Consider the following 26600-nt stretch of genomic DNA (forward strand, 5'->3'; position numbering starts at 1 on the left):
TAGCTTTCATGTCCATGAGATCTGAAATTTGTCTTTGTGCCTCTGCCCTTTGATTGTGTGGCAGGTTTGGCATGCCTCTCATTTTTGGAAGGGTGTGAAAATGAATCTGTAGCCTCTGTTTATAATGTCCAGGATCCATTTGTCTTTTGTGACAATATGCCAATTTTTCGAAAATAATGCCAGTTTTCCACCTAAAGGTGCTGCCATTTGAGCTTTGCTTGGCATGCAAAGGGGAAAGTCATTGGGTTTGCTTTCTGAATGGCTGCGAACTATCCTCACCACCTCTTTGTGTAGGAGCTTGCCATTGTCTGCCTCTAAACGATCCTTGAGATTGCACTCTGCCCCTCGGGCACCTGTATCTACCTCTTTGGGGTCTGTCCGTGGCTGGAAAGGACCAATTTTTGGAAGGCCAATTTCTACTGAAACGTGGAGGTTGTACCTGTAGAAAATCTTTCACTGTTTGCATTGATTTAGCCTTTTCCTCCATTTTCTTTAATACCTCCTCAGCTTTAACACCAAATAATACATCCTTTTGTAGAGGGGCATCTAGTAATTTAGCTTTGACATGATCTGGTAAGGTTTGCTCCTTGAGCCAGGCATGTCTAAGTATGACTGATCTTGTAACAGCAGCTCTACATGAGGCCTCTAGAGCATCAAAACCACATTGCAAGGTATGTTTACCCACTTGTTCTGCACTATGCATCAAATCCTGCAACTCCTTCAAGTCTGGTTGTTCAGGTTGTGACATTTTGCTTCTCCCCTGTGATAACAGAAACTGTTGGTACTTTAACATATGGAACTGGCAGTTTAATGCCCTCATGGTTAAGGTGGCCGAGGTGTATACCTTTTTTCCCCACCTTTCTAAAGATCTGGAATCTCTCTCGGAAGGTAATGGATTTTTAGCAGTTGAGGCCTTAATTCCCTTGGGGCCCTGTGAAACAGTTTCTGGGTCAGCCGCATGGCTTTTGTATAAAAACTGGTGCGAGTCAGGAACCCGGTAGTACCTGTCAGGCTTGACTGGGGCTGGAGGTAAAGAGTCTGGGTTAAGGCAGGCCTCCGAATACACATCATCTAGTATGTCTAAGACAGGAGGTATAGCCAGAGGCCTGTGCTGAGGTAGCAAGAGAAAATCCCTAAGCCTTTTCTTGGAGTCTGAGTACTCTTGGCCTTCCCAGTGTAAGTGTTCCCTCAAGGTATGCAAGGTTTCACCAAATGAGTAATCCTCTGGGGGGGAACAGAGGGAATGGACTCCTCTGCATCAGAATCTTCAAAAGGGGAGTAAGAATGTTCCAGTTCATCAGAGTGCTCTGAAATAATGGAGGCCTGGTCAGAGGAGGGGGATTCTTCCTCCACTCTGGGCCTTTTGTCCGGGGGGGGGGGGGTTTGAGAACCCCTGATGAGAGTAATTAAATCCTCAGCCATTTTAAGCATCTGCTTTTTAGGCATGGGGCCTGGAGAAGGGCCCTGTGTAGCTGGTCTCTTAGAATGCATGGCTGCTTTAGACTTGGAAAGCCTTGATAGAAAAAGAAGAGGAAGGTCTGAATACACCTTGAGAGGAGGCAGACCTGTCTACATATTGAGTTTCACCACCAGGACTGGCTTCGGTATCTGTAGTCGGGGTGTGGGCCGAGGAGCCTGCAACCTCGGGCACAGTAGACACTGCCAATGAAGTGTCGTCGGTAGGCAGGGGCTGCGTAGGCGCCTCGCTGAGAACCGGACCACCTGTAGCCGGCTTTGGCGTGGTGTCGGTAGAGGCCGCGGACCTCGTGTCGGTCCTTATCTTTGCGTTGTTTTACACAAAACTGGAGTCGGAGTATCCAACGACATAATGTAGTTAAATTTTTTACCAAAATAGTGCTGGGCGAACTCCGCCCGACGCTTAATGGTGCGTTTGTTGAAGGTAGCACAAAAACGACAGACCGAGATGTTGTGGTCTGGGCCTAAGCAAGGAATGCAGCGGGCATGAAAATCCTTATGCGGTATTTGCTTCCCACATGAAATACAATTATTAACTTTGTCTGACATCGGTCTGAGGCAAGAAAAGTTTCCCCAACGGGGTACTTAGCTTTCAAGAAGACTTCGGTTGCAAAATTTTCATAATTTCAGGAGCTGGCCGACCGGCACTTGCGAACTGCTTCTGCTTTGGGCACCGCGTGGCAAGAAAGACTGAAGAAAATGGCGTCGGCTGGTTCTTTTATACCCCTGTCGCACTGACGTCAGGGAAGAAGCAACGACAACAGACGCCGGACCTAGACTTTGGAATTCGGCCGACCGAGGACCCGCCTGATGGCAGGAGAACCCATCTGTTATGACTGCAGCTGTATGCACGATTAACATCCAGAACTGCAACAGTGAATACACTTGAACATCAACATCTATGGTAAGTGTACACAACTGTACTATGTTCATCGTGTTTCACTGTTGCAGTCCTAACAAATGGGTTGATTACCAAAGCCCAAAGAGAAGGGAGGAGGAACCAACAGAATCAAGGGTTGGAGTTAATGCCCTGCAACACAGCAGTGGCAAACCCTGTCTTGGCTCTGGAAAACAGAGGCAAATTATAATGTTTTGTGAAAGTGTGAACAGAAGACCAAGTGGCAGCCTCCAAAATATCTTTATTAGGGACACCCCTTAAAAAAGCTGCAGAAGTGGAAGCTGCTCTGGTAGAATGGGTCCTAACCCCCTTGAGGAGGAACCTTGCCATGAAAAGAATAACAAAAGTTGATGCAATGTGCAATCCACTTGGAAATGGTTTGCTTAGAAATAGCCTTGCCCTTAGATACAGGGGGAAAACTGACCAATAACTCAGCTGATTTCCGAAGGTCTTTAGTCCTGTCCAGGTAAAACCAGAGCTGTCTGTGCACATCAAGAGAATGTAGGATCCTTTCACCTTTACTTCGAGGATTAGGAAAGAAGGTAGGAAGGTGTATGGACTGATTAAGGGTCAAGCTAGAAACCACCTTAGGCATAAAGGAGGGGTTGGTTCTCAAAGAGACCCTGTCTGGATGGAAAATAATAAAAGGCTCCACAGCCATCAAAGCCTGCAGCTCCGAAACCCTCCTTGCTGAAGTTATAGCCTCAAGAGGAAAGCAGTCTTCCAAGAGGGAAAAGTACAGTTTTGTACCTACCATAAATGTAGATGTTCGAAGATCCACATTGCTGCAGTCCTTACACTTGGGTAGTCCGCTGTCCTCGATCGGCCCGAATATCAAAGTATTAGGCTGACGTCGGTCAAGGCGCTTAAGACTGACATCAGCACGTCAGGGTACAAATGCGCATGACCGACGTCATATCCTCAGTCTTTTCTTGCCCCAGATGTCAGAAGACTCTAAACAGAAAGGTCAAAACCAAAAGACAGCAAAAAACAAACGTCCACCCTTGCACTAATCATATGTACAATATATACAATATCCACAAAATTCACAACCCAAACCACACCACCGCCTCTAACTACAGAGGGGAAGGAGGGAGGGTAAATTGGACTGCAGCAATGTGGATCTTCGAACATCTACATTTATGGTAGGTACAAAACTGTACTATGTTCTTCATCTCACATTGCTGCAGTCCTTACACTTGGGTAGAATCCCAAAGCAGAGGTAAGGGAGGATGGCAAAACTATAAAACAGTAGGAGCTGCCAAAGTGCCCTGTAAAATTGCAGTGGCAAAACCAGCCCTAGATTTAGAGTAAAGTGGAAGGTGGTAATGCTTAGAGAAAGTATGCACTGAACTCCAAGTAGCTGCCTCCAAAATATCTTTAGTAGCCACCCCCCTTAAAAAAGCTGCAGAAGTGGCAGCAGCCCTAGTGGAATGAGGCCTAATCCCAGCTGGAATCTCCTTACCATGATGGGAATAACAGAAAGCAATACAAAACCCAATCCACTTCGAAATAGTTTGTTTTGACACAGGCTTGCCCTGAGAACCCAAAGCAAATGAAACAAATAACTGCTGAGACTGCCTGAACCCTTTAGTTCTGCTTAAATAGTATCGCAACTGCCTGTGTATATCCAAGGTATGCAAAATCTTTTCCCCTTTATTTTGGGGGTTTGCATAAAAAGTAAACAAATGAATAGTTTGGTTTAAAGCCACACTAGAAACCACTTTAGGCATAAAGGAAGGATTAGTACGTAAAGATACCCTATCCTTATGGAAAATTAAGAAAGGCTCAACCGCCATAAGGGCCTGTAATTCAGAAACCCTTCTCGCAGAGGTAATGGCCAACAAAAAAGCAGTCTTCCATGATAAATATTTCAACTCGGCAGTAGCTGCAGGCTCAAAAGGTTGTAGAGTGAGTTTCTCCAACACAAAATTGAGATCCCAAGCAGGAGTAGGAGCTCTACGGGGGTCTTATATTCTTTGCCCTCTAAGGAATTGCTTAAACAAAGGATGAGAAAACAATGGTGGGTCACAGTCATAGTGAGCAGAAATTGCTGCAGCATGAACCTTAATAGAAGAGAAGGACAAACCCTTGTCCAGTAACTCAGCAAGATATTGAAGAGCCACACTTAAATTAGGCTTAGAAACATCAAATTCCTTTGCTGCACTCCAAAATAAAAATCTCTTCCATTTATCTGCACACTTTCCTTATACTAGGCCTTCTGGCCTCCAAAATAACATTCAAAACTTGCTGTGGAAGCTGAGACCCTCCAGGGTTTAAAACAGAATATGCCAGGCTGTTAGGTGAAGAGAGTGAAGTTTGACATTGAGTAAATGACTGTTCTCCTGAGACAGCAGGTGTGGTATCAAGGCAAAGGCCATGGTGCCTGCCTTACCAGACTTCTCAGTAATGGGTACCAATGCTGTCGACGCCAATCTGGAGCTATTAAAATCATCTTTGGCTTGTCCTGCCTGACCTTTAGGAGTACCTTTGGGAGGAGAGGCAGAGGTGGAAAGGCATACACATGAAGATTGCTCCAATTGAAAGAAAGAGCATCCACTTTCCAAGCTGTGGGATGAAACCTTTTTGTGCAAAACTTTGGCAGCTGGTAGTTTAGTGGAGAAGCGAACAGATCTATGTCTGGAGTTCCCCATGACACTGTCAATTTCCGAAATACATGAGGATCCAATTTCCACTCGTGGGGATCCATAATTCGTCTGCTCAACACATCTGCTAAGGAGTTCTGTGCTCCCGGCAGAAACCTTGCCTGAAGATTTAGCTGTAAACTGAGAGCAGTCTCCCACAAAATCATTGCTTGTCTGCATAGAGGATAAGAATGTGTTCCCCCTTGCTTGTTGCTGTACCACATGACAGTTGTGTTGTCTGTTAGAACCAACACCTGCCCTGGAAGAAGTAAATCCTTGAAAGCCATTAATGCAAATTGGACTGCTAACATCTCCTTCAAGTTGATATGTAGATGTTGTAGTCTGGCAGGCCACGTGTCTTGTATCCACTTTCCATTTAGATGAGCTCCCCAAGCTTTGTCTGAGGCATCTGTCGTTAGAATCTGACTCGCCTCTGGCCGGGTCACAGAGAGTCCCTTGTTTAGGTGACATTCCTGAGCCGACCACAAAAATTCCTTTTGAATGCAAGGTATAATCTGAATGACAGTGTCCATATCTTGGCAGTGCTGTGTCCATACATTTTTGAGATACCATTGTAGCTTCCTCATATGCAGTTTGGCATTGGGAAGCACCAGAATACAAGATGCCATGAACCCCAAGGCTTGAAGGACTGTCCTTGCAGTCAGCCTGGACCGATGAGACAATAGATGGAAGTAAAGGGAAAGATTCTTTTGTTTGTCCGGGGTCAAAAAGGCCATCTGGGATGCTGTATTCAGTCTCACACCCAGAAAGCACATGTCCTGAGAGGGTACTAGACTGGACTTTATTTCGTTCACAGAATACCCCAGGCATCTTAGCACTGCTATCACATATTGCAAATGTTGAAGAAGTTCGTCCTTTCCTTGGGCCAGAATCAGGCAATCGTCCAAATAAGGATAGATCTGTATTCCTTTTAGCCTGAAGAAAGCTATCACTGGAGCCAGAACCTTCGTGAACACTCTGGGCAGTAGATAAGCCAAAGGGCAATGCAGAGAACTGATAATGAGAAGTCCCAGCTCGAAAACGCAGATACTTCCTGCAACTTAGCCTGATAGGAACATGAAGGTAAGCCTCCTTGAGATCCAGAGTCACCATCCAGTGATCTTTGCCCAGTAGAGGTAAAAGCTGTTGCAACGTCAACATTTTGAACTTGGGAATGTCCAGATAAGTGTTGAGGATAGATAAATCCAAAATTGGTCTCCACGTGTTCCCCTTCTTTGGTACTAGGAACAGGCGAGAATAAAATCCTAGGCCCACTTCTGGCAGAGGAACCGGCTGTATGACCCCTATTTGAAGCAGCAGAGAAATTCGTTTGTGAGCCTCTATTCTTTGCTGAGGAGGAACGTCTGGCATGCCTTTGAAAGGAGGCAAGGTATGGAAATAAAACTTATAACCTTGGTGTATGATATCCAATACCCATTTGTCCTGGGTAATTAAACTCCAATTTTCTTTGAAGAGTGCCAACCTTCCTCCCAAAGGCGCTGCCAGACAAGAAGGCTCTGGCAGCTGAAAAGGTAGGTCATTGGGCCTGTTTACGAAAGGACTGGCCCCTGCCCTCACCCGAAGACTGTGCAAGTGAACTCCCTGTTCTAGGTCTGAAAGAGCCCTGAGCTCTGCCCCTACCACGTCTAGATCTACCCCTAGACTGTGAATCATAAGAAGGGTACGTCCACCCCTTAGCAGGCCAATTCCTACTAAACTTCGCAGGCTGAACTTGCAAAAAATCCTTAACAGCCTGCATAGACTTAGCCTTGTCTTCCATTTTCTTTAAGACTGCCTCCACAGGCGAACCAAACAACACATCAGACTGTAAAGGAGCATCTAAAATCCTTGTCTTAACATGGTCAGATAAATTCTGATCCCTCAGCCAGGCGTGCCTGCGAAGAACTGACCCAGTGGCAGCCACCCTAGACGAGGCCTGTACAGCATCAAAACCACATTGTAAAGAATGCTTACCCACCTGTTCAGAAACATGTACCAAATCTTGTAATTCTTTATACTCAATGCCTTCCGCCAGAGCATCTACCTTAGACTTCAATTGAGAAAGAAGATAGTTTTGATATTTCAACATGTGAAACTGGCAATTCAAAGCCCTCATAGCTAAGGTGGAAGAAGTATAGACTTTCTTTCCCCATCTATCCAAAGCTCTGGCCTCTTTATCTGGAGGAACCGGATTTTTTACAACAGAGGCCTTGACGCCCTTAGGTCCCTGACTAACAGTTTCTGGGTCCGCCCTAGGACTCTTATAAAGATATTTATGAACTTCAGGCACCCTGTAATACCTGTCCGGTTTAACAGGAGCAGGAGGCAAAGAATCAGGATTAAGTGAAGCCTCTGCAAACACATCTTCCACAACATCCAGAACAGGTGGTATAGCCAAAGGCCTATGCTGGGGTAAAAGCAAAAATTCCCTAAGCCTTTTCCTGGAATCAGAGAAGTCCTGACCTTCCCACTTAAAATGCTCCCTCATGGAATGAAGAGTCTCTGAAAAGAAAAATCCTCTGGAGGAGAAGCAGAAGGAGTAGAATCATCCACATCAGAATCAGAATAAGGAGAATACTCCTGCAAGTCTTCAGCTGAAGACTCTGAAACATCCGAAGCCTGCTCAAAACTCCCCAACTCTGGTTCCACCCTAGGCCTCTTATCAGGAGGGGCAAAGAACCTCTAATCAAAGTAATTAAATCTTCTCCCATTTTAAGCATGTGCTTCTTGGGCACAGATCCTGATGAACTAGGAGTGACACCAACAGAAGCTAAACCTGGCCTGCCTCTGGGAGAAGCCTTGGAAACAGAAGGAGAGGGCCTAACCACCCTAGGAAGGGAGGGAGTACAGTAATCTGAGAAGCCCCTTCAGCCTGACCTGCCTCCTGAGAGGCCACATCCTGCAATATCAAAGTTTCCCCCTGGGACTCCAGAGAAGCCTCCGGAACCACCAGTTCCACTGACGCCTCTAAAGAACCGGCGTCCGCACGGACGACTCTTCTTGCCTGGGTTTAGCTGCTTTGTCTTTGCGCTTCTTGAAGAAGCGGGCCGGAGCATCCGACGGCATATTATAATTGCACCGCTTCCCGAAGACCAACCTGGCACAATCTAACCTTCGCTTAATAGTGCGCTTATTGAACCTAGCACAAAAGCGACACCCAACGACGTCGTGCTCAGGCCCCAAACAAGGAATACACAAAGTATGATAATCTCTATGCGGTATCTGTTTCCCACAAGAAATACAGTTATTCACTTTCTGACATCCGGTAAACCACTGAAGCAAGAAAAAACTAAAATATTCCCCAACGGGGTACTTAGCCAACTTTGACTCGGTCTGAAACTCCGAATTCGAAAAATTTCAGAACGCCGAACGGCACTTGCAACGCTGCTTCTGCATCGGACCATGCGGCAAAAAAGACTGAGGATATGACGTCGGTCATGCGCATTTGTACCCTGACGTGCTGATGTCAGTCTTAAGCGCCTTGACCGACGTCAGCCTAATACTTTGATATTCGGGCCGATCGAGGACAGCGGACTACCCAAGTGTAAGGACTGCAGCAATGTGAGATGAAGAACATCTTTAAATCTGCAAAGGCAGCTGGCTCAAAAGGAGGAAGAGTGAACTTCTCTAGAACAAAAATTAAGATCCCATGCTGGAGTAGGTGCCCTTCTAGAAGGTTTTAAGTTACAAGCACGTCTGAGAATCATTTTCATCAAGGGATGAGAGAAAATGGGTTGTTCAAAAGAACAATGAACAGAAATGGCTGAAGCATGAAGCTTGACAGAAGAAGAAAGACCACCCTGAAACAAATCAGCCAGGTATTCCAAGATCAGAGGAAGGGTAGGCTGAGAAGAGGAATCCCCTTCTAGCTTACATCCAATGAGAAAACCTTTCCCATTTGCCAGTGTAGGACTTCCTAGTGCTAGGCTTCCTGGCCTCCCTCAGCACATCAACCACCTGCTGGGAAAGGGAAGAAGATAAGGAAGGAGGCAAACTATGAGCCATGCTGCCAAGTGAAGGGATAGAAGATGAGGATGCAGAATAACTCCCCCTTACTGAACCAAAAGATATGGCTTCAGAGGAAGATGCCAAGGAGGGAATTGGGAGAGACTGCGAAGCAGCAGATACCAATGCTGTCTGGGCCAGTCCAGAGCTACGAGAATAGTCCTTGGTCGTTTGTCCCTGATCTTCAACAACACTCTGGGTAGATGAGGAAGGAAGGCGTAAACTGATAGCAACATCCAAGGGAAGGACAGAGCATCCACTCTCCAAGCCCTGCTGTGATGCTGTCTGGTGCAAAAGAGAGGCAGAAGGTGATTGTCCGGGGAGAAGAAAAGATCCACCTGAGGTGTCTCAACATTGAATGATGCTGTAGAAAACAGTCCTGTTCAGCTGCCACGTGTGAGGATCCAGGGTTCGCCTGCTCAACTGGTCTGGCAAAACATTGAGCCTTCCTGGAAGGAATTGAGCTACGAGATGCAGGTCCAGGGATGCTGCCATGGACCAAAGATTCATGCTTTGTCTGCACAGGGTGTAAGAGCGAATCCCTCCCTGCTTGTTGAGGTACCACATGACTGTGGTATTGTCTGTTCTGACAAGTAAGGTCCCCGTAGAAAGAAGGTGCTTGAAGGCTAGTAAGGCCTGTTGAACTGCAATCAACTCTTTTAGATTTATGTGCAGGTGCATCTGCTGAGCATTCCACCATCCCTGTATGCATCTGCCATCCAGGTGTGATCCCCAGGCATTATCCTATGAGTCGGTAGTCAGAACTTGAGTGGCAGGAGGTATCCGAAAGGGCATGCCCTTGTTTTGTAGATAGGCTGTTGCCCACCATAGAAACTCCGTCTGCAGAGATGGAAGCAGAGGGATCATCATATCCAAGTCGTGTGTGTGTCAATATCAAATGTTCTTGAGGTACCATTGCAATTTCGTCATATGCAGTCTTGCATACGGAATCATGAGAATACAAGATTGCATGAATCCCAGAGCTTGCAGGTCTTTCCTTGCAGGGAGCTGGGACAGGCTTGCCAAGTCCTTGAAGTAAACTGTAAGACTGTAAGAGTTGTCTGCTTCTCCTTGTTGAGACGCATCATCTGGGTAGCTGTGTTCAGACTCACTCCCAGGAATGTTATCTCCTTGGATAGTACCACTTTTTACTTTTCCTTGTTGAGAGTGTAACCCAGGGAAGACAGAAGAGTCTTTACAAATTCCAGATCCTTTAATAGCTGCTCCTGAGAACTTGCTTGAATCAGACAGTCGTTAAAGTATGGATAAATCTGAATTGTCTTCTGCCTGCAAAAAGCAATGAATGGGGCCAAGCACTTCGTGAAGACTCTGGGAGCAGTAGATAAGCCGAAAGGCAGTGCAGAGAACCGATAATGTTGCTTGCCCACTCTGAAATGAAGATACTGCCTGCAACTTTCCCTGATAGGGATGTGCAGATAAGCCTCTGAGATCCAAGGTTACCAGCCAGGAATCCTTTTCTAGCATTGGTAGCAACAGATGCAGAGTGAGCATTCTGAACTTTGGAATCACTAGAAAAGACTTCAGAATGGAAAGATCTAGGATAGGACGACAGGTGCCTTCTTTTTTTGGAACTAGGAAAAGCCTGGAATAAAAGCCCTGGCCTACCTGCTGAACAGGAACTGGTTCTACTGCTCCCAAATGAAAGACAAAATTTGCTTTTCTACTTCTGCCTTTTGGTTTGGTGAAGCGTCTGGGAATCCTTTGGGAGCTGGAAAGGTGCGGAAAGAAAACTTGTGCCCCAGAGACACCGTTCTGAGCACCCATTTGTCGTTTGTGATACAGACATCTGAAAAAAGGGCCAACCTTCCCCCTAAAAGACTCCCAAGGCAAGCAAGTACAGGCAGAAGTTGTAAAAGGTTATTGAGAGTACTTAGACTGAGATGCAGGCTTGGAGCTTCCCGCCTTAGAAGTGGAAGCCTGCCACCACCTAGACCTTTGAGGGGTAGCTGTCTGTCCCCTAGAAGATTTGTAACCCCTAGACCTGGAGCGGTTCTGTCTGCTGGTATCAGGAAAGGTCCACCTCTTGGAAGGGTAATTCCTGCTAAAGCGAGGGGGTTGAACTTGCAGAAAATCTTTAACAGTTTGCATGGACTTGGCCTTATCCTCCATCATCTTAAGCACCTCCTCAGCTTTGCTGCCAAAATGATTATCTTTATGGAAAGGAACATCCAAAAGCTTAGCCTTGACAGGTTCTTGAAGAGGCTGTTCTCTGAGCCAAGTGTGCCTTCTAATAACAGATCCATTGGCCGTAGCCCCACTGGACGCCTCAAGGATGACAAAACCACAATGCAAAGAATGCTTATTGACCAGAGTGGCTGAATTCAACAAATCCTGCATGTCTTTACTCTCAGCCAAAAGAGGTACATTTGCAATCTTAGACTTAATAGCCTCCAAGGTGTGCTGTTGGTATTTCAGCACATGAAAAAAACAACTGGTAGACTTAATGGCTAGGGTGGCAGAGATATAAACTTTCTTGCCCCACCCAAGTTCCTAGATTCTCTGTCCGAAGGAACAGGATTCCTGGTAACAGTGGCCTTAACCCCTTTAGGGCCCTGAGAAATGACCTCTGGATCTGCCAACTGGTTCCTGAAAAGAAATAAATGAGAATCAGGAACTCTGTAGTACCGGTCAGGTTTCCTGGGAGAAGGGGGAACCGAATTTGGAGACAAGGAATTTTCCAGAAAAACATCATCACCAACTTCCAACACAGGAGGAATAGCAAGAGGCTTATGCTGAGGCAAATCAAAAAACTCCCTAATCCGTTTCTTAGATTGTGGATAATCTTGGCTTTCCCATTTAAAATGTTCCCTGAGGGTATTTAAAGTGTCACCAAAAGAGAAATCCTCTGGAGGAGAAGCCGAAGTAATGGACTCCTCTGCATCTGAATCCTCATAGGGAGAAATAGCCTGAGAAAATTCCTCTTCATCAGCAGAAATGCTGGAAGAAACAGATCCTGAACAGGACAAAACCTCAGGAGAAACCTCCCTACTCCTTTTAGGAGGGTGAGGCTGAGAACCCCTGATAAGAGTTAACAAATCATTAGCCATTTTAACTATCTGGGATTGAGGTGAACTAGAAGGAACTGGAGCTTGCCTTTTCACAGGCTTATGGAAGGAAGGCTTACCTGCAAGCCTGAAGGACTCGGGAAGCCTGGCAACAGCTGAAGAAGCAGCAGGAGTAGAAGAAAGAAGTCTGTTGTCAGATCGCAAACCAGAGGCCTCGGACCCTGGAGTCAGCTTAGTGGTACCGGCTCCAGCAGAAGAGGTGACTGGCAACAGGTCGGGAGACAAACCAGAGGCTGAAGGCCTAAGGGACTCCGAGTCAACCAAGGCCTGTGGTTATACATCTGAGGACTGCAAAAGCGTCTCACTGGCTCCCGCCTGACTGACGACCAACTTAGCCTCATCTGAGAACTTAAGATTTCTGAGGCCTGTCACGGTCCTTGTCCTAATGCTTTTTCGGAATATCTGAAGACCGGCGGATGCCATAACCACAAACTTAGGCCAAACGCCAAAATGCTTAGCCAAAATCTTAGCCCGACGACGGACGGTACGCGGATTAAAGGAAGCACAAAGATTACAACTGGGAATGAAGTGATCAAGGCCTAAACAGACAATGCAATACGAATGAAAATCTCTATGCGGAACCTGCTTTCCACAGGTAAGGCAATTATTAACTTTTTCCTGACATTCAGTAAAGCAAGAAAGGAGGATCCCCAACGGGGTACTTAGCTGTAGTAGACTTCAACACTTCGTAGTCTAATTCAGCAAAGGTAAACTGCCGACCAGTACTTGTGCATGAAAAGCTTCTGCTTCGGGCTCCGCGGCAAGGAAGACTGAGGAAGTGACATTGGCTGCCTCCTTTTGTATCAGACGCACTGAAGTCCTTTACAACCGATGGCATTTTTACTTACCTTTGGTATTCTGGCCGACTGAGGGCTAGCGGGAGCCGGATAACCCATTTGTTAGGACTGCAACTGTGAAACACGATGAACATCGGCATTTGTATCTGCAAAAAGGACCCTCATCAGCTGCTCCACACCAGAGTATTTGATGCTGCCCAACAACCCTGACAACCCAACAGATGAGGCCACTAAGTATGGCTTAAAGAGTCTAGGAGAAGATGATACTGCATGCAAGATCCAAGCTAGGGAGGATCTGAACTGGGGTGGAGCCATGCTGGACTCTGGCAACCAAAGGGGAGGCGTAAAAGGGGAAAGGGGAACACTACTCTGCCTGAAGGCACCCCTTAAATCAGGAAGGAGCTCAGAATGCTCAGAGCAGAAGATGTCATTTTAGTTGTATTCAGAGCTGAAGGCAATTGGCTCCAAGGCACTGGAGCCAAAGTCTGTGCTAATGTTGCCGGCAGAGCTAAAAGTTGAAGGACCTTCAGACCTGCAGAATCCAAGGGAGCTGTCTTAGAGGTGGAGGCTGAAGAAGACCTCCTGCAATCCCTCTTAGAAAGCCTCGAGTCCACAGCCGAGACTTCCTGAACCGAATCTTGGGCTCTCGGGGAGAAGCCCTGGAAGCAGAACTGGAAGAGCTAAGCGGCGGAAGCCCCTTCAACACAAGATTGGCCTTGCACCCACAGACAGAATGCGAGCCAAAGCTCTATGAGAAGGAACAACCACAGTCCAAGTGCTCCAGACCCAGACAGTAGACGCATTTAAGGTGTGCATCCTGGGAGGGCAAACTGTGCCAGCAGGAGTCGCACTTTTTAAAGCCCTTATCCATCCTACCACACACACACACACACACACACACACACACACACACACACACACACACGACAGACAGCAGTACAACAGTTAAAACTAACTGGGAAAAGGGCGGGAAGGTAAAAGAGAGACACAATCTAAGCTAAACTACCTTAACAAACTACTTAAAAACTATGTAAAGCTAATAGAAAAAGGCTAATTACTACTCCAACAGGTGAGGGAAGGAAAAATGTCACTAACTTCTTCAATAAACTTGAATCATCAAGTGCAGCCAAAGACCAAGCTGCAGACATGAATGGCAGCAAACTAGATCTGGGGAGCTGATGGAGGTGTGGGGAGTTATGGGTAAGGGAAGCAGAGCCAAAATGGGCTAAAGGCTTTTGAATCAGCTGGTGCCTGATCCGAAGTCCCACAGAGCAGACATCAGATAACGACCTTTTGGGGCCTCTGGTGGCACTATTCAGTCACAGCCACTAAAAAGGCTCTAGCAATGCAAATAGAGGACTGCAGTTGTTAGCCCACTACACAAGAGTAGGCCATCCACCCCAGGAAACTACTAAACCAGAAGCTTGACTAGTCTCATATGCAAGGCCATAAAAGAACCATCATGGACATGATAGAAAACAATACAGGAAATCTTCAAATGCTGGAACCAAGTCAACTGGGTTTTGTCAAGGGAAGGCCATGCCTAGTTAACCCAGTGATGATCTTTGAGAAGGTCAACAAAGCAACAGAGGGGGTCAAAATGGTGCATATTGTCTACAAGAATCTGCCAAAACATATGACACAATTCCCTACTTTGGTATTGCAGAAAAGTTCACTAAATTAGGTATAAGCCCATAAATCACCTGTTAGATAACTAAATGGCTCAGATAGGATTAAAAGTTAAGACAGCGTATAACAGCATGGAAGTTCTGGACAGGATGACTGATAAAAATATAAGCACAGCAGTAGAAAGCAAGACGGGAACTGAGCAGTTAGGATTCAGATCATGACGCAGCACAACTGACCTGATGTTTGCAGTCAGACAGATACTTGTGAAGAAGCTAGAAATGAGGAAAGAGTCCAACTGGGTATTGCTAGACTTGGAGAAAGAATATGACAATGTCCCAAGAAAGCTGATTTGGGCAGCCCTGCGTTGGTTCGAAGTCCCAAAAACATTAGCAGAATTAGTGCAAGCTATGTACAAGGACCCAACGACTCAAAAGTGCGAACAATGTTCAGTCTTACAGAAGGGCTCCCAGCATACCTCTCAACTGTACAGATTTTCGAAGACTTTGTATTTTTGCCTATTTTTGGTTCATTCTCCATAAAATTGTGGTTTTCTAACAAATTAGTAACAAATCATTAAGGACTGAAGTTAGAAAATAATGACAGGCATTTGAATTTCAGACTTCATACCCCATAGAAAATTCATGCGAATGCAAAACCTGTTATTCTATCAACTTTCTAAGTTTGCAAGAGAAATATTTAAAAAATTGTCCCTATTCTTTGGGCCTTTGTCCTACTTTATTTATGGCTTTGTCCAGATTTGTTGCTCTAAGAGATATGGAACTTCCCAGTAGGAGTTGGTGCGCAGTGTTTAACTCTTGAGCCCACTGCTGTTCATACTAGTGATGGACTACATTAACAAACAGGTTGGAGGGGAGAGATCAACAAAGTTGCTGTTTGCAGAAGATGTGGCATTAGATGCAAACTATGAGCAAGAACCTCAGCAAAGGGTAGAGGAATGGAATGCAAAACTGAAGGCACATGAGATGAAACAGAGTACAGATAAGACAGTTGTAATGGAAGCAAATGGGGAAATCAAAAGAAGCTGAAAACAGATAGAAGGGAAAAGAATTAAAACAGTTTACCAGCTTCAAGTAACTGGGAGGGGCGGTTGAGGAGAAGGGAAGTTTGAATGTGGAGGTCAAAGCTAAAATCACAGTGGCTGCAGCCAACTGTCATAGTGTCAGGGGTAGTGTATGACAGAAGAATGCCAAAGAAGTTGAAAAGTAAGGTGTACAATACAGTGGTATGCCCAGTACTACTGCATGGTACAGAAACTTGGGCAGTTTGACACCCATGTTGCCAAAGTGGTTAGAAAGACTTTCTACCTTGCCCACCTTATCATGAAGGGATTCACATCCAGATCAAAGGAGGTCATTGTGCCCCTGTACTCCTCCCTTATCAGGCCCATGATTGAGTACAATGCCCCATTTGGTATGTACCTCACCCGACACTTGCAACAGCTTGAGAGACCCCAAAAGTACCTCACCAAGAGGATCAAGGGTCTCAAACATATGTCATATGCTGCCAGACTAAAGAAACTCCAGCTCTATTCAGTAGCATACCGCCTACTCAGAGGTGATCTGTGCCTGACATACAAGGCCATGTCCAACCAGGAATTGATGGACATGCTCCACCTCAAAAAATCCAAATGCATCAGAACCACGAGAGCTATAGATTTGAACCTCAGCACAAATATGAATAGGACATGCTGGAGGGACAGATTCATAACTTAGAGGCTTCCCATACTCTGGAACAGAATCCCAGTTTATGTTAGGCAGAGCCCCTCACTGACTCTCTTCAAGAGAAATCTTGACGAGTGGATGGGAGATCGTAGGTTTACCCCAGGGGCCATCTCTGTATCACTGCTAGACAGAGGCACAGTAAACTAATTCTATTATGTAAGGGGGTCTTCACTGTGTCATTACTAGACAGAGGCACAGTATTCTAAATCTATTCTGTTCACTTTTGTATCACTACATGGGGTGGCGAAAGCCACATCACTATGGCTAGGCTTATAAATGCCCCAGGGCAGATAGCCTAGTACCAAACTATGAAACAGTAAATGCAGAGTAGTTGAGAAAGCTAGAGGTGATAGCGATGAAGTGCCTCAGATGGGTGATGATGCACACTATGGGGCAGATGAAAAAATGAGGACATAACAGCAGAAGCCAAAGTAGCTACAATTGCAGAAAAGGTCAAACAGAACAGATTATGGTGTTTCTGGCATATGTGCAAGAAAGACAATGACAATCTGGTGAAGATGATTCGGGACAGACAGGAATATGGCAAGAGAAAATTAGGGCATCCAGCAAAGAGGTGAATGAATTGTATGAGAGAAGATCTGCAACAGTCAGGCATGACTGTCGAAGATGGTAGGACAGTGGCTGTGAATACAGAGAGATGGCAACAAGTGACACGACATGAATCCCATGCAGAAAATGGGGAAAAAGGAGGTTGATGGTGATGATGAGTTACCTCCACTAAAAGGTCAGTCACTAGTGAAGCCCCACAGGGCTCAGTGCTGGGGCCGTTCTTATTTGGCACCTACTTCTCTTTAGTCAAGGTTAACGTCATGTCAAAGGCCTCTGGCTGACCAAATTCACAGATGATTACAAATTAGGTGAAGTCACTGAATCCTCCTCCAAGATACAAACATCCTCCAAGATGGACTAATAAGACTACTAACTGGTGCCAGAGTCATGGTCTTAAACTCAATGCTAAGAAGTGCATAACAGTATCCTTGGCTCATTCAGCCAGCCATGCAAATTACTACATCAATAATACACACTTAAGAAAACACCAAGTAGTCAGGATTTGGGAACACATGTAGACATCAACTTGACCTTTGACTATCGTGTGTCTACAGGAGTAAGAAACCTTTCCATGCTGCACAATTTAAAAGCAAGGGTGTAACATCCAGGTCCAAAGAGGACATTCTGTTGTACTCTGCTGTCATGAGACCAGTCATTAAATACAATGTATCCTTTGGTAAGTACCTGACCAAACATATGCAACAACTGGAGTGACAGAGGATACTCACAAAAAGAGAACATAGTATAGCAAACAAGTCCTCAAAAGCATTATCCTTATACTCTGCCTCCTACAGGTTACTGGGAAGAGACCTACGCCTGGCCAACAAAGTATCCTGTAATGCAGCCACAATGGACCTGTTGCACATCTACAAAACAAATGGCACCAAAAACACCTGATCCAGGAACGTAAACCTAGCCTGCAACATTAACAGTACATGTTGGAGAGATAAGTATGTGTCTCAGAGGCTGCCCCTTCTCAGTAACTGGTTTCCAATCCGTGGGAAGCAAAGTTCTTTCCTCCATTTATTCAAACAAAATGTTATCAGTGGATGAGGAATCACAAAATGTTATCAGCAGATAAGGAATCACAAAATTACTCCTGGTCTGACACCTTTGTCTGTATTAGAGGGAGGAAACTTGTAAATGTTGACCACTCATGCCCAAGTTTACATACCCCCATCCCATGTAATGTACACGACAGACACCTTTCCAATATTTATAGGATGCATGGCTAGGCATAAAAAGACCCTTCAGGGTCATTAGCATAGTATTTTCCTATGGTTCTGCTCTGACAGAATGTAAGATGCATTGAGGATAAAGGAATGCTTTAGAGCTACCCGCCAAGCCATAACAGACAGCTTTGCACAGAGGTTATAACCTGCTGCCCCCAATTGTTTATCTACCACATTACTGTGGTAATGTCCATAATCATCTAAAGAGGTCCTTGAGATCAGAGATGGAAAGAGTTTAATGCATGGATCATAGCCTTTATGACATTTGTTTTTTTCAGTCTGAGGATTTCCACATGCCTTGCATCTTTACCCCGAAAGATACTGCTCCCAAAGCAAAATCTGATAAACATGTAGTTACAGACTGATGGGAATCTGAGAAAAGGAAAGACCTGAGGGATATAAATTCTGTTTCTTTCACAGGCTGGGAAGTAATTAATCTGAAAGAACGTATTTGTGTCCAGTGCCTCCTGAACCAGTCGTTGTATCCAAGTATCTAATAATCTGCTGCCAAAGGGGAATGTAAAAAGAGTTTCTCAGACAAATTTTGAGAGAAGGGGTGGAGGAAATGAGGGATAAAATGCTGGCACAGCTATTCTAAATTATTAAGACTGTTCCTTTTTTGGAAAAAAAAAATCCCCATTTCTTGTTGTTTACCTTGCATCTCTCTTTTGCTCTGTTGGTCTTGTACTGGCAGGGATCGCTTGTTTTGTTTTGTTTTTTAAAAGGAAAAGATTTGACAGCCTTGTAATTGGGGGGTGGGGGGATTGAAAAATCTTAGACACTCCCTGAACTAACTTGCCTCTTTCAAAAAATTGTTTGAGGAAAGGTCAAATAAAACCTACTTATCTAGGGCAGAATTCAAAAATGTCCAACTCTGTTAACTTTTAGTTACATATCCAGGCATATCTCCTCAAAACTACAGCAGTAGTGAGACTTTCAAAGATGGATGTGCACTGAGCAACAGCTTAATTTCAACTTTCCTGGTGTGAAAACAGAAAAGGGGATAAAAGCACCAGTGAAAATTGTAAGCTTGGGTAAAAATCAGTTACTAGCTATTAAGTATACAGCCTGGATACTACCTATCTAAATCAAACAAAGCTCCTCATTAGTACTCTTCAAGAAAAATCTTGATGACTGGATGGGAAATAGGAAATTCACCCGGGAATCACTTGTGTGGCTCTGCTCGACAGTGGCACAGGAAAATAACTTTCTTGGGTGGCAAAAGCCAGGGTACCTTTTTGGCTGGGCTTGTATAGGCCCAAGGGCAGTTAGCCTAGTACCTACCTATGAACCTATGGATGCCAGTAAAGAAGAAATTTGGAGAACCTGAAAGAAATTCAATCACAAAAAAGTGAAGAGAAAACACTGGCTGGGAATAATTTTGCAGCTGTTCAGCATAAAGAAGTTCAAACTTTAGCTTTGATTTAAGCAATGGCTTCTCGTAATTTAGAGGAGAAAAATCAAATGTATTCAGAGATGATTAAAGTAAATGAAACACTGAATAAATATATTAACTCAAATTACAAAAGGCTGGGTTAAAACAGAAGAAGCTTTACATAGCTAATTAGACAAACTTATAAAACTGCAAAAATCAGAGGTTGAAATGAAAAAAAGGCTGGATGACTATGTGGTTCTCGAGAACAGCAGTTTCACAAAAATAGTAGTTAGAAGACAAAGTGTGCAAAGGAAAGCAGAGAAACTGAAAGAAACATTGTATTCATTTTACAAAAGAATGAATAAGCAACTAAACTGGTGTTCCACAACAGGATTTGTTAACATAAAAAGGTACATCAAGTGAATGCTCCAAACCCGGCCACTAGAAAGCAGCCAAGACCTATATTAGTAAAGATGTAATCATACCAGCAGAAAGAGTTGATCCTATCAAAACTGTGGCTGGGGAAAATGATTAAAAATTGGAAACAGCAGAGTAGTTGTAGAAAAAAAAAGTTATTTGCTCACCATAACATTCCATCTTTGTTGTCCATTTTCATTCTTCATCAAACATGTGACTTGGTTGCTTTTTACAGCTTGTGCCCTACTTCAAACTCTTGGGCTCCTCCCTTACCCATAATGCCACAACCCCCCCTCCACACTTCATATCTTGTTTGCTGCTTTATTTCTACACAACAATGTACAAGAAACCACTATTTGGAGCTAAAAAAAAAAAACAAGAACATTTTAGAAGTGATAAACCACAAAATGTAGGGGAATGGAGGGAGGGGAGTTGAGGAAGAATGAAAATGGGCAACACAGACGGAACATTATGGTAAGTACATACCTTCTTTATCTGATGATGTCAATTTTCATTCATTCCTTAACATCGGGGACAGAGTTCGCAGCTACGTGGATCCCCGGTAGACTAAGAAAAGATGTTCCTCAGTATTGTTGAGCCGAAGGCTGCTCTTCCCCTAGAGACCAGATCAACTTTGTAATGAGCAATAAAAATATGAGGATCAGCCCAAGTGGCTTTGGCACAAATACCATGCAGTACCTAGGCAGAAACGCTGAAGATGCTGCCATGGCTAGCTGAATAAGCTCTCAAAGATTTTGGTAGGGACAAAGCCAATTTACTGTAGAGAAAAGAAATGCCATTTGTTAGCCACTTAGTTAAGGTTATTTTGGTGACTGGCTTACCCAATCTCGATTCTGAAAAGGAGACAAATAACTGACTTGACTTTCTGAATTTTTTAGTTCTATGCAGATATTCTAGCTATCAATGGAACTGCAAAACTCATGCAGTCAATTTAAGACCCAAAATGTCCGGATGAATCACGTCTGTTGGATGAGACAGGAGATCTGGAACTGGATCCAGGACCCATAGAGGATGAATGAGAGGAGGCTCAGAGGAAGGGGAACCAAATCTGACAAGGCCCATAAGGGGCAATGAGGACTGCGCTCTTCAATAGAGATGGTTTCTGAAGAAACTTGGATTAGAGAAGTTGGGGGTAAGCACAAAGGAGACTGGAGGGCCAATTGTGGAGAACAGCATATCTCTGTGACTACCCCCACCGGGTAAGGGAATCAGGGCAAAGAACCTCCTGCACTTGTTGAGGGGAGATACAAAAAGGTCACACCACGGTTGGCCCCACTAGTGAAATATCTTTCCCGCAACTTCTCTGTTCAGAGACCACTCTTGAGGTAACAGAATGGACCTGCTCAACTTGTCTGCTATCACGTTAGACTGCCCCAGAATGTGCGCTGCTATCAGAAATCGAATGGACGAGATAACCCATTGCCCACCACTCAGAGTTTCTCGACATAAGGTCTAAGATCTGGTTCCTCCCTGCTTGTTGATGTACCAGACTAATGACATATTGTCTGTGTGAATCGCAAGAGTCCTTGAAGGGAGAAAGTCTTGAAAGGCCTCCAATGCTATGAGAACCACTCTCATTTCTAGGACACTGATATGCATGTTGGCCTCTTCTTGGAGCCAGGTGTCTTAGACTTCTTTCCCAAAAAATGCCCACCCAAACTGGGATGCATCCATGGTCACTCAAAAGGGTGGCCTTGTGAGATCTGATATGAACAAATCCAACACCTGAGATATCTTTTGTATGCCTGAGTTATTTTGATCTGGGTGAACAAAGACTGGTACAGAATGGACCACTGAATTACCAAGGTCTACTGTAGGATTCTCATATGGCACCTTGCCAACGGAACCAGGATTATGGCAGTAGACACTGACCTAAATGCTTGTAGAAACAGTCGGGCTGACAGTGAAGAGTTTTGAGTTATCTTTTTTACTTGAAATTTTATAGTATGAATCCTTGGTAGGGGAAGGGAGGCTGTCTTTGATATAGTGTTGAACAAGGATCTTATGAATTCTAGGACTGGAGTTGGTTCTAACGGAGAATTGTTGAGGCTGACTGTAATGCCTAGGTGAGAGCAAAATTGGAGTACACAATCTCTCGCTTTGATCAGTAGATGTCTAGTCAGAGCAGTAATGAGCCAGTTGTCTAGGTAAGGAAATACTCAAGCTGTGTAGTCTCAAGTGAGCTACTACTAGTGCCAAGCATTTGGTATCACCACTGTGGTGATGCCAAAGGGCAGTGCTCTGAATTGGTAATGAATGCCTCCTAGCCAGAAGCATAGATATCTCCTGGACTAGCATAGGTATCTCCTGGACTGTCTGTTCACTTTTATGTGATAGTACGCGTTCAAAAAATGTACTGAGCACATCCAGTTACCCTTGGGCAGGAAAGGCAAAATGGACTGAATCATGACCATCTGAAACTGTGTAATGAACTGATTTGTTCAGTTTGAGGAGATCCAAAACTGGTCTCCAGTCCCCTGTTTTCTTTAGCACTAAAAGGAATCTTAAGTTCTGAATTATTTCTGGTCTGTAGGGATCCTCTTTGTTAATTCTTTCTAGAAGCTTTTTTATTTCTAATGCCACTGCTTTCCTCTGACTGTGCGGGACATCGGGAATTTTGATTACTGTTACAGGGGGAGGAAGGAAAAAATAATTATATAACCTCTGGAAATAATCCTCTGCACCATGTATCTTCTGTAATGTCTAGCCAGGCTATCTGGTGCAGGGATGGTCAACCCCTGACTGCTTCCTATGGTGGACAATTGGGCCTCCTTTTAGAAGCTCTGACAGGGTCCGTAAGAGAAGGAAGGTCTGTATCCTGGTTTTGCAGGCATCTTCTGCCGCGAGGGCACCATCTTCATTACAGTCCCCCCACCCCGCCCCTGGGTGATCTATATCCATGTGGATCATGGAAAGGACCCTGGGATTTTTTGAACCACATCTTTCAACCACCTCACCGATTCCTTGAGTAGGTTCTTTGAGGAGAAGAAAAAAGTATGCCCACTGCAGGCAGGGTCTTTCCATCGTGCTCACACTTGCAGTGCGTGTCCATCACTTTGGGGTCAAACAATTAACTCCCATCAAAAAGAGCACTGATAGAGGAGGACTTGAAGGGCTCCACAAAAACCACACAGTCGCATACAGGCATTCCTCCAAATGGAAATGCCTGAATGCAGTGGTGCCTTCAGCTGCATGTGAAATTAACCTCACAGATAAATTAGTAATGGACTGCAAGGCAGCCAATTGTGATGCAATGGAATTCTGTGCCTCAGCAGTTACTGCCCCTGAGAGGGATCTGGAGAGCTCTTTTGCCAAATTCCTCTGTAGTCTGGTTAAGTGTGCCAAGTTGTTCAGCGATCTAACAGTAAAAGTCGCTGAAGCGTAAACATGCTTCCCAAATCTGTCCATCACCCTAGACTCCCTGTTATGGGGATGAACAGATGAACTCTGCTCTGGGAGTTCTTTCTTTGGGACGCCGCTACGACTATGGCATCTACTGTATTCCTTTGCTCCAAAATTCTTCCCCTTTTGGGTGATGTCAAGATTCTATCTGGTCTCTTGGGGATCGGCTTAAAAGAATTGGGTTCCTTCCATGGCCGCCACACGATTAACTAAATGAGCTTGTCAGTGGGCGGAGTCAGTAAATAGATGGGCCAGACCTAAATGCCTTCAGGAATACAGATTCTTCTTGGGAAGGATTATCGGTAGACCAACCACCCCTCTGCTTAAGGAGCTCCAAAATGTCTCCAAAGGAGACATTATCAGGTGGTGATCTTGGGCACCTTTCTCCTTCATCAAAATCAATATCTTCTGTGATTGACACCCGAGAGAGTCTAACTGCCTCCTCTTGCACTTTCTCTTCCTAGGGACTTCCTCAGTTGGGTGCTCTGGAGAAGTATTGGAAGAAATAAGGATACCCTGTTGGGTGGCCTGAAGACTTTGGGCTGGCTGCCCCTGTGTGGTAGACTGATGAAGCTCATAACACAAAGACATCTGGGAACCAGATGGTAGATCCAAGGGGGAGGGACTGCCTGAATTCTGAAAAAGAATACTTTCTCTACTACCTTAAAGGAAGAATGTCCTGGGGAGAAGGAAGCCAACTGTGCCGAGAAAGCATGCTTCCAAACCATCGGCTGCCTCTGACTGGAAGGCAGCCCATCTGAGGCAGAAGCTGGAGCTGAGCTGTCCAATGCCGAAGCTCCAAGGGGCACTGAAGGCTATGACCGTTTCTGAGTCAACTACAGCATCTCGGAGCAGACAACAGCTCTTCGACTTAGAAAAATCATCTGGCTCCACCACCATCAGACAGAACGCTCAGAGAAGGAATCGGATCCAACGACAAGACCATCACCACCAAAACAGAAAGCAGTTTTGTAAAGTGTGCAGTTAGGAGTACTTCATGCATGTGTGTGTGTGTGTGTGTGTGTGTGTGTGTGTGTGTGTGTGTGTGTGTGTGTGTGTGTGTATGCGTGTGGGGGGGGGGGTTCAGATATTTCTCATCTTCCTGTTCAAGACAATTTACTAGTGTAAAATGCAGAAGAGCAACAGAGAAAACAGCAGTGAGGAACACCTTTAAGAACTGCATCTTTGAAAAGGTATGTAGAATCTACTTTAATATAAAATGAAAGGTGAGAAAAAGTTAAGAAACTGTTGGGAAGAACTTTTACAAATACCGTGCTCAATCAACGATGAGTGGACTAAAGCAAGATGTAGCATATAAAAAGCTTTGAATAAAACAGTAAAATAAAGATTCAATGTCCCTTTCACAGAAAGCAATTAATAAGGGTGAGAAGCAGTCAAGAACTGAGGGGGAATACAGGATGACCAGCCCAGAAGAATTAAGGTAGGCAGCCTGATGGAGAAGGGAGGAGTGGCAAGGGGAGTGCAACACACTTTCTTTTATGAGCAAATGGAGGAGGCAAGGATCCCTGTAAAAGAACCGCACTGAATTATATTCCATAACTAGCCTGGCAGATGTCTTCATGTCCAAGTGTCTGATTCCAAAACTGCTCCCTACACTTTATACATTAAATCTAATCATGTACTATAGTCCAAAACACAATTTAAATGTATTTTCTTAAAGTAAGAGCACTATTCAGCTAACGTTTAATGTAGTACCTGTGCAGCAGAGAAGTCTCTCTATTTTCATGACGATATTCTCCTGAGTAATCTCGAACAATGGCTCTTTCCAAAGATGGTACTTCACGCTCCCAAAGAGACAATTTCTTATCCAAAGGAGGCCACTCAGAGAGTCTGAAAACAAACACAAAAATGGTTAATGACAGCAGCAAAAAAGGTCAGCATATTTTAGGGACTGCAGCAGTATATAATGTCACTGCGGTGGTGGTGCTGCGGTATCGTTGTCGCCTCACAGTAAGACGTTGTCCTGTTCGATTCTCAGCTAGAGCGTCTTCTGTGTGGAGACATGCGTGAATGGGTATACCTTCGTTGAAGGTTGTGCGTCAGAGCTGGCAACTCGGCACGTAAAAATCTACTGCCACTCATTAGCGGGCCGGAGTTCCGCTGTGGCAACCCCTAACCGGGAAAAGCCGAGACACACAAAAACAACAAAGCAGTATATAAATGTCAATAATGATATTACACATGGCATGGCACAATGGTGTATGGTCAGCAATGCCCCCTCACAGCTCCTGATTCTCTCGATAATTTTCTGGCAGGACTAACTTAAGCTTTGACCTTTGCACTCTGACAGGGGTCCACAGTGATTTTCGCTGGGCAAGGAAGGGGATGGGGGCAGTTTCCTCCCACATTGCAAAACGGGGGGTAAGTGAAATGTCAGTGATCAAAAGTGCCCATGTCTGCACAGCATACTTCTGAGTTGAGGTATACTACAATGAACTAGAATGGTTTAGTATCCCAACCAGAACAGCTTTCAGCCTTTTGCCTGCTAAAACACACACAGTCTCCTTGACAATGAATTAGATCAAAGGACAGTCAAAATTGATGGACAGTTTTACTGCTTTAATGAATGAAAATATGATGATTGCAACTAAATCCTACTTAACAGGGTGGGTGGATGGCTGCCCTCCTTATAGGTTCATAAGTGTGTACTAGTTCAATGACCACTGGGAAATTTTTAAGCTTAGCCATACATCCCAAATCTGACAAGTTCTGGTACCCATGGTAGTATAAGCAGGAGAGGACACATATAAAAGGTTGCTTGTGTCCATTAGAGACACAGGTGCCAAACCAGGGCTGAATTTCTGCTCCCCATCCAGTTGTCCAAGTTACACGAGTTAGGGAGGAACTCTGTTTCACATGGATGGGAAACCTGTTCAGGAGCTGGGGTAATACCGGAGATACATACCAGTCTCTACACCAAGTCCTTGTTATACCACAGAAAAGGTTCAAGTCTTTAGAATGGGTAATTCAGGTTCTGTTCATTTTGCAGATATGAAGGAAGTCCATCAGGGTGGGATCTGAAGATGCCTTGCATGACAGGCATAGATCTCCCCTGAAGAGCTTGTAGAAGACAGAATTCAGGGATAGAGTTTTGAGGAGGTCTGCGTAGGACATGTTATTTATGCCTCATATTCCTTTAGTGAGGAACCTCAGTGAATATTCCAATTGTTGGATGTGCCTGGTTAGGTACACACCTACTCAATGAGAGGTCTGATGAGGGATGAATACAGTGGAACAATGACCTTGGACCTATATGCCAAGATCTTTGTTTACAAACTGCACAA

The 26600-nt window shown here is 44.7% G+C and overlaps 1 protein-coding gene across 1 annotated transcript in view; it reads right to left on the minus strand.

Moving 5' to 3' along the window:
* LOC122797817 (msx2-interacting protein-like) overlaps positions 1 to 26600 on the minus strand; it is a 1498925-nt gene that overhangs the window by 1357019 nt on the left and 115306 nt on the right. The window contains exon 3 of the mRNA XM_044066339.1: positions 25012 to 25146. Coding sequence (XP_043922274.1) covers positions 25012 to 25146 — 135 coding nt within the window. The remainder of the gene's footprint in view (positions 1 to 25011; positions 25147 to 26600) is intronic.

Source organism: Protopterus annectens, chromosome 3.part1, assembly GCF_019279795.1.
Source record: "Protopterus annectens isolate FY-2018-M chromosome 3.part1, PAN1.0, whole genome shotgun sequence".
NCBI classification, from domain to species: domain Eukaryota; kingdom Metazoa; phylum Chordata; order Ceratodontiformes; family Protopteridae; genus Protopterus; species Protopterus annectens.